Below are 9063 nucleotides of genomic sequence, written 5' to 3'. Positions count from 1 at the left end.
TGCCTTGAGAGAAGAGAGGTTCTCTTATCTGGGCCTCAATGGGCCAACAGTGTGTAGGGTTTGTGCGATCACCCTTCTTTGATGCTGGATGGACTCAAGCAGTCTTTCAGGATGACGAGCATTTACCTGAGCAGTATGAATGCCAAAAAACGCGAATTAAAACTGGGGTAAGCTCCGCAGCGCACGTTTTCAGCACAATAGCTGGAATACCATCAGGCCCATTGGACTTATTGACAACGAGGGCAAAAAGTGCATGCCTAACTACACTTTGAGTGAAGCGAACCTCGGATGAGAGTATTGAGAATTTTTTACTTGGATGAATGATGATGGATGAATCTACTCTTAGAAAGTATTTTTGGGGAAGTGGGAAGACTCATGAGGAAAAGGGGTCTAAATCCTCGCTGTAGGACCTTCCTTATGCACATCCATCGCGCTTCAACACGGTAACGCGGCAAGAACAGTGATAGGTACTTCTGCATCGGGATGTGCGTAATTATTTTAGGTTAGAGTTAGCTATTAATTTTTTTTATTTAGACATCATATTAATGTAATTTAATTTACTTTTGTGCTCTTTTGTGAAATAAATATTTTGGTATAAGGTCCACCGATAAGTTGGCAATGTTCGTCACACCGAACATGCAACCCTGGAATTCAAACACTGCGTAGCTGGCGGTGTTCGCCACACCGAACATGCAACAAACCTACTATTTCACTGTGAAGATGGCAGTGTTCGGTACCACGAACATGACTTTTTAAGTGTCACTGTCACTAAATTAAGACTTACACTAAACTAGAAACTCTTTAGTACGATTAATTACCTCATTGGTAACCGATAAATGTCGTTTTTATTAATGTGACACCATAAAAATCTAATATAATGTCATAAATAACTTGATGATACTTCGCGGTTGCCGTCTTGCCGCTATTTTGCGTGCACTGCTGACATACGAATATTGTGACAGCAATGAATTAATTTTCTACCAATTAAAATAATACAAAGCTACAATTTGAGTCGAAAGAAATATAAACAAAGATGAAAATGTGACCAGTAGATTTTTTTGAAATGTATGTTCGCCACAGCGAACACTGTCCAATTAAGGGTTAATGCATTCTTTCAAATAAGAACAAAAAAACGTGAAAAAAGTCCCAGAATCGGGCCCCTTTTGCTATACTCTGACCGCTTCTCCCTGTCTATACTACTGTAATGTTTGACGTTATCACGTTAAACTACCGTCCGTAAACCGACTTTACAGACAACCAATTTTTTTTTTGAAAAATAATATTTGTTGTAGATTTTTACCCATTTTCATATTATACCAAAACTACAAGTGTATATGTTACTTAAATTGTAGGGGCAATACCCGATTGATAGATAAGAGTTGCCATATAAAAAAATCATGAGGCGCCAAAATTAAGATTATTGCATGATATGTATGGTAATATTATTATTATTACAAAAAATAATGCTGATGTCACTAGGGCATGCCTGCATAAGACTCTAAGAGGTATTTCATTATACCGTGTTTCACTTAACACTAAAAACCTGAAAACAGTTTGTTCAGAATCGAGAGTAGAATCGATTGAGCTATGCTATATCTTGATGGGGGTAATATTTTTTGTTTAATTTGTATTATTAGTTATTTTTTACGTGCCCATTCTATTGTATTCGTAATGCGACATTGTGTATATCGCATTGCTAGAGGTTGCTTACCTTTTTCAGTATTTAGGGGTATTAATACTGGCTGGTTACTTGGACGATACTTTTTCCGTTACGAGTTTGACGTTGTTTGTCAGTTTAATCTTAATGTTTATCATAAGTCATAACAAATTGAACTCGTACCTAATTACAACCTTGTCATTTTGAATGTTGGGTTTAAATTTGCTTACCGCGATTAGGTACCTGTCCAATTTGAAGTTTACTGTGACAAAGCTTTAAAGTGTTTTAGAGTGACATCTCAGCTGTCTATTGGTCAACCTTATGTCGTTGCAGTAACGTTCACAAATAAATATTGGGTTGGTAAGAAAGTAATGAGCGAATCATAATCAATATTGTAATTTTTATTTAATTTATTATTTTAATCATTTATCAAAAATATAACGGCCTTCGTTATCTACTACTTGTCTCCATCGTTCTGGTAAAGAATGAATAGCATCGGCGAAGAAGTTCTTAGGTTTAGATTCAAAAAACAGCTCGCGCGCAGCAGCAGCAGCGATCAGCTATGTACTGTCGTAGATGGGCTTGATCATGGAACTTTTTTTCATTCAAGGCATTGCTTAGCGATCTGAACAATGCGTAATCCGTGTGCCAAGTCTGGAGAGTACGGTGGATGAGGTATCACTTTCCAACCTAGCTCCAATAGCTTTAGCCGAGTCACTTTTGCAATGTGTGGGCGAGCATTGTCGTGTAAAAAAAAAACTTTAGCATGCTGTGGACGATTCTGACAGATTTTTTGGTTTAAATTTTCAAGCTGATTACAGTATACTGATGCGGTAACAGTCATTCCACTTGGTAGGAGTTCCCAGTGAATAATACCATGAATATCCCACCAAACGGACAGCATAACCTTTTTCGGGTGAGGCTCCGTTTTTGGTGCCTCTATTCCTTTTTCGTTTGGAGCTAGCCACTGACATTTGCGTGTGTGATTTATATATAAGACCCATTTTTCATCTCCAGTGATAAGATGGGCCAACCAGTTGAATGTGCGGCGAAAAGACAGAAGTTGTATGCAGATATCGGCACGGCGGTTTAGTTGATCTCTATCAAGTTCGTGCGGTATCCAAACACTGTATTTGTAGTTTTTTCCCAACTCGTGTAAATGTGTTTCTATGGTGACATGAGAGCAGCCTAACTCGGTAGCAATAGTACGACTCGTTAGCTTCGGATCTCCTTCAATTAAGATTTTTAATTTGGCTACATCAATCTTCACCGGTCGACCAGACTTAGGTTGATCTGATAATGAAAAGTCGCCACTACGAAACCGCTGGAACCATCGTTTCGCCGTGGCCTCAGACACAACTTCAGGAGCAACACGCTGACATATATTACGCACTGCTTCGGCGGCTGAATGGCCAGACTGAAATTCATATAGTAAGCAATGCCTTACATGCACTTTTAATTCGTCCATTTTCTTCCTTATATTAGCTCGGCGACAGCTAGTGAATGACTGACGAGAAACTGTGCGACTCGCCCTTTATATACTTTTGACCATAGAAGATTCTAGAACTCTCTCAAAAATTTTATGTGGAATTCAATCGATCGCTCATTACTTTCTTACCAACCCAATAGTTTTAAGGTTTATGATGGTAGTTAGCAATTATTTTATTGAGCGTAGAGTTAAAAGTCGAGTAGAGCTGTACAGAAAATTAAAAATTCAATTTAAAAAAAAGTAAACATCAGATTTAAATACGAATACTCTAGATGAGTTTAAAAAAATAAAAATCAGTTGGGGTGTCTGAGGTTTTGAGTGATATCGGAAACACGTTGTATGTAATCAAGTTTTTAGTTTCGTAAACGTTTTCCATATATCTTACCTACATTTAGGTGTATACTGCATTATACTCGGGTAAAGTCAATGACCGTGATAGCCTAATAATATTTAGTTATGTCCATGAGTAATCAACCATCCATATTATTTACTATAGGCCAGCCATACTCAAACTGTGCTCCGCGGAGCCCTAGGGCTCCGCAAAACCTCTCTGGGGGCTCCGTGTGAATTTTGGTTGAGTGATTTGCGACTTCAACTCTCTTCCAAAGATATTCACCAATTGTAAAAATAAAAACAGTTCTATGTAATATCTCACATTAGAATCTAGTGATTAGATTTTACTATTATGATTAAGACTTATTAAAATAAAGATTGCTATTAACTATTTATTTAATTTAAGGGTTCCGTCAGATATTTTGTTTTCCAAAGGGGTTCCATGGGAAAATAAGTTTGAGAACCGCTGCTATAGGCTATAGGTACTGCAGTCTATTATTCATTATGAAGCGACCAGAAATAAAATAATATGACTATTGTCCGGAGGGCTCTGTTATTCTGATGTATGGGGTGACAGTTGAGTTTAGTTTGAAGACAATAGTTGTAATTAGGTAAATTCCGCAACAAGGCGCGTAGTCATATGTTTCTGGTAAGGCTTTAAATCTCTACTTTAACATTATCTATGTTTAACATAGGTTTTAAAGGAAAGGTTATAGGATAGGAATACATAAGAAAAACAATCGTATATTAAATAAATAATTATATTTGGTATATTATACTCGAATTTATTTAATAATCACAAAATACCTTTGACCTATTACATGTGCTACTAAATAAATAAATTTGAATCATTTGGTTCAAACTAAATCGTCATTTTGGTGCTCGGTTCACAACTGGTCCTTTACTAACAAATAAATACTTAATGTATTCTGTATTGCTTTTCAAGTAAGTTTTTCTATATTTTGTTCATTCAACATAAATCATTAGAGCTAGGCAGAAAATATCACTTGAAAACCAATGAATTAAAAACTAGTAAACCTCTCGCGTGACATGATGGTTCCTATGATAAGTTCTTTTATATTGGGTGACTGTAATCAAAACTGTAACCTAAAATAGGCTAAAATTGCAGTAGTCCTTAAGCAAGAAAGTACGAAAAAAAACATATTTGACAGATTTTAATAATACAATACGGCTTTGTAAATAAGTATTATTGACTTTTAAAATAGCTCTTAAATATCCTTTATAGCTAGGCAAAAAAGTAGAAATTAAAAAGTGGCAACACTGTAGTGTTGACCCTTTCAAATCAATATGCGTGAAAAAACCGGACAGCACTACAAGTTTGACTTTTTAATAGGGAACTTGACTGTAGTTATAAAATAAAATATTTTATACCATGCACGAAATAAAACATCAGATAATTATAAGAAAAACATGGATATAAGTTTTTTTAAATCCAATTTATATTTAATAAGTCAGGTAGAAATATATAAAGTAAGTGATTTGACCGTGACGTCACTCAATTCGATTTTATAAGTTCCTTATTAGCAAGTCGTTCAAATTCGTTCTGACAGTTCTTAAAAAGAATCTGATTTGACTAGGAGGCAAGTAGCGTTTTTAAATTTTGAATTCTGATCACGGGGACCATCATTCGACGCGAGAGGTATAGATTGCCATGATCATCAATACGTTCGTCAAACCATTTTGTAGGTATAGCGCCACTCTATCTATAGGCAGCACTTCATTTGTCTGTTGGCGCATCCACACTGAGCTAAATTTTAGACGTCAAATTTCTATGAAATTATGACGTAACAGCTCAAACTGCGCTATGAGTATGAGAATCACTGCTAAGTCCCAACTTAACTTGGTCTGCTCTAACTGCACATGCACAATAAAATTTGCACATCTTCGTTTTGGCGTTCGTTAGCTCGATATGAACGCAATTGATAGTTTCTTGAGTTCCAAATAGATGGCGTTGACATCGCCATATATTTTCAGGCATGCAAAACAAAAAATTGTCCAACATCAAATGAAGTGCCACCTTAATGCCTCCAAGGCATTCGTAAAGGCACAGGCGTATCACAGTTAAAATGTCTTTATTTACAGTCCAAGAAGCTTATGTGTAATATCACTGAAGATTGCTTTTAGAATTAAAACAGAGTCGCATCATAAGGGTTCCTTTTGTACCTTTTTGGTACGGAACCGTAAAAATGCTACAAATTAGAGCCGAATTTACGCTTTTACGCTCTGTTGTCTTTGCACGGGTTGATTCTCTGCCCATCAGAATGCATCTGAAGGGGGAAATCTTGGGGCCTAGAATTTGACCATGCGATCCCCGAAGTAGAACAATTTGGCCACGTGACTTAGCTGCATGTCATATTCCTTGTCTCAATTTTTTGTTCTACCCGCAACCTCCAGAGTTATTACAAACTTCTTGTTACACTCCTAAATAGAAATGCAAATTCCAAACCCTCGATGGCGCTGATACGCTAAAAGCCCTGTTTGGCATTTCGGAACTTCCGACCATTGGGTGCGTCCTCGAGACACGGGACTTGAACTATGTTGAAGTAGATGTGTCCCATGAGGTGTGAGGCGGAGGTGTTGGTGTGTTTGAGGCAGTCGAAGAGCATGTCGTCGCATGTGCAGTGAGACTTGCTGTAGAGGGAGTTGTTGGTGAGGTTGTAGCGGCGGGAGAAGGCGCGGACCTTGGTGGGGCAGAGGTCGTGCGAGCGGCAGCAGCGGTCGAGCCGCCGGTCGGCGCCGAGGTCGTGGTAGTCGGACGCGATGTCGCCGGTGCCGCACCATTTTGTGCCTGAAATGGTAAATGGTTCATTTAAGTTTCATATTTTTATTAGCCACATTCTGAGTGCAGTCTGGCTTTTGCCAAGAAAAGAGTACAAAAGAGATTTGAGTAGAAAATAATAGGGGCAGTGTTTTGAATGTGGTATTGGGCCACTTTTGTATGAGAACAGTAAGTGTTGCTATGATAAAAAAATAGTCCCATTTCTACTCTTTTTTGCCAAGCTGTAGACTACTTTGTAGATTATATATGTTCATTAAAATATGGGTAGTACCAGCAATAACTTTATTGACTGTAAGCGTGCATTACTATTTAATATTACCTACACTACACACATTGGGCCGAATCTGTACAATAGGTAGGCTTTAATCATGTATGTACATTAATAGCCTGGTCGACAGATGCGGATGCAGCGATTTTGACAGACCAGACCCTAAAGGGTCTGGTTTGCTAAAGCACAACTTGCCTTGTCGCGCGCGAGTCCATACATCAATCGCGACTTCAAGTATGGACTCGCGCGCGACAAGGCAGGTTGTGCTAGAGAGGCAGAATGTGCAAGTGTTATTTAAAATGCTATAACTTCATAAAAGACAGAATCTTTTAGCTGACTGACGCAAGCAGAAAGGTATACGATGTTTTGTAATGATATGTAATTATCATAGTTATCATCTACCTACTTATACCTACTCTTGAAATAAAAATTCTATTGCCTCAATTTCTCTTTCCACCTCCTTAAAAATTGGCCAATAACTATAGCAGTCAGTCACGCTAAGATCTAAGGCAAATAAGGTATAAGTACTTAACTACTCGCTTTAGGTAAACTTATGTATATCATACTAGTCGGGTTAGTAACATGTGTATCATACTAGTCGGGTTAGTAAAATGATTCGACCGCATTTGAATATGGCCTGTGACCGCACGCTGCGGTTGCCCATGATCCTATGATCTATTCAAAACTCGTGACGAAATCATACAACCGTGTCAACTGTGTGTAATACCAATTTATTTTTAGTACTTATACTCGTACAAATTTTATGCGGTGTCGATTTAACGCCACGTTACATTTCGTCTTGTTTGATGGTAATTGGTACCCTTATCAGCGCTGTATACCTAGGTTCAATCAGTTACTTATCAAATCTGCAGCAGCGTCCGTGGACTACCATCGAGCAGCCAAGCAGGGTCCCCCTATTTCCCTCTCCCTCACTGTTATGTTTCGCGTGAAGCGGCGTCACTACGACTATATGTACCCATCAGTTATGATCCCTGTACCAGCATGAATGGACTCCCCCCCCCTAGTAGACCAGCAGGGGTTCTTCCGTTATCGAATCGAACGCGCGCCGCCCTTCCCTCCCGCCAAGTTTTCTCTCGTGACGTCATGTGCTGGCGTGTTTCTACTCCCTCCCACCATGTTTCATGGTGTACTATGTAGTCAATCCTGTCTTCATGAACCTACCGGGTATGATCCCCTGCAGTAGCGTGAGTGGACCCCCCCACCCATTAAGCATGCGCTCCACCATTGTCCAGGCGCGCACGCGCCGCCCCTCCCTCTCGCCAAGTTTCACGTGACGTCACTACTACATGTACTCACCAGGTATGATCCCCTGCAGCAGCGTGAGTGGACTCCCCCCCAGCAGTCCAGCATGCGCTCCACCATTGTCCAGGCGCGCGCGCGCCGCCCCTCCCTCCCGCCACGTTTCACCGCGAGCCGTCATGTGGTGATGGTGGTGGTGTGCTTCTACTCCTTCCACCTGAAAGCAAAAAGGATAGTTGAAATTCCTGTTAATTTTAAGACTGATGGGATTATTCTTATGCCGAATTAGAATTCAGTCAAAAGTGGACCATTCAGGGAAAGTGGACAGGGGCACTAAGGGCAGGACCAGCGTGCAAACACGATTGCCACTACTATTGCCACTCGCATTTTTTGTTTAATTATAAATGGGCTTACTCTTGGACACAGACTAATAGCCAAAGGCAAAGACGTGGCTTAAGATGGATTGCCTGTTCTCCCAGAATTTTTATGTCGGAGGGCAAGCGGAAGTGTGTGCACATTCCTATTCTTCAACTCAGTCCTGAAGCACCTAGGTGGAGTTACTCGTCGCACCAGCTCGATCATGTTGTATAGCATTTGCCTCACTAATCCCATTATTTGGGCAAAACGCTTGGGGCAGCGTCGGATTGATTGTAAATCTTAATACCTATGATTTCACTGAAATTTGTTACGTGGGGGTTTTTGGGGGTGTAAAATCTAGCTTAGTCCAGAGATTATGTGGTTTGGGCTTAGTCTTAGATCCCGGGAAACACGAATTTTTGAGTTTTCGAACTCTGAGCGAAGTTACCCGAGTACCGTGGTTAATAAAGTATTAAAAATCATTGGGTTTTGTAAGTCTAAAAATGTAGGAAAGAAATAGTAAAGCGTGGAGTCACCTTTTTGCGAAGCCGTGGCGTTACCTGCTGGCACTGGCTCATGAGCTTGATCATCTGCGGGAAGCTGATGCCCAGCGGCCTGTTGATGCGCCCCAGCTGCCGGAGCAGGCGCTCTGTATCTTCCTCGTCACTGGAAGTAAAGAAAAATAACTGTTCAAGTCTCATCATTGATATTAACAAGCTGAAGTGGCGTTGGGCAGGCACAATATGCGTGAAGAATCAATCATAAATCAAATTGTTAATTTATTTTACGGTCGAATTTGATGGTTCTGTAGCCCGTCTGAACCTGAACTTAATGCGAGTATATAGGTATCTCTACAGACGGCATGGGCACCGTATACGATTTTGGGTACTGGACTTTAA

At 39.8% G+C, this 9063-nt stretch overlaps 1 protein-coding gene across 2 annotated transcripts in view; it reads right to left on the bottom strand.

The window, feature by feature from the left end:
• Nucleotides 1–4983: 4983 nt before the first annotated feature.
• LOC125230588 overlaps nt 4984–9063 on the bottom strand; it is a 36501-nt gene continuing 32421 nt past the window's right edge. Inside the window, exons 2-4 of one of the 2 annotated variants that reach the window (XM_048135783.1) lie at nt 8701–8830; nt 7865–8024; nt 4984–6288 (exon numbers count right to left, since the gene is read on the bottom strand). In XM_048135783.1, the coding sequence (XP_047991740.1) occupies nt 5966–6288; nt 7865–8024; nt 8701–8830 (613 nt within the window). In that variant the 3' untranslated portion in view covers nt 4984–5965. The remainder of the gene's footprint in view (nt 6289–7864; nt 8025–8700; nt 8831–9063) is intronic. The other variant, XM_048135784.1, reaches the window with a different exon arrangement.

The sequence above is a fragment of the Leguminivora glycinivorella genome, chromosome 10, assembly GCF_023078275.1.
Source record: "Leguminivora glycinivorella isolate SPB_JAAS2020 chromosome 10, LegGlyc_1.1, whole genome shotgun sequence".
Lineage (NCBI taxonomy): Eukaryota > Metazoa > Arthropoda > Insecta > Lepidoptera > Tortricidae > Leguminivora > Leguminivora glycinivorella.
Note: the sequence above shows the minus strand (reverse complement) of the source record. Positions and strands in the feature narration are given on the sequence as shown.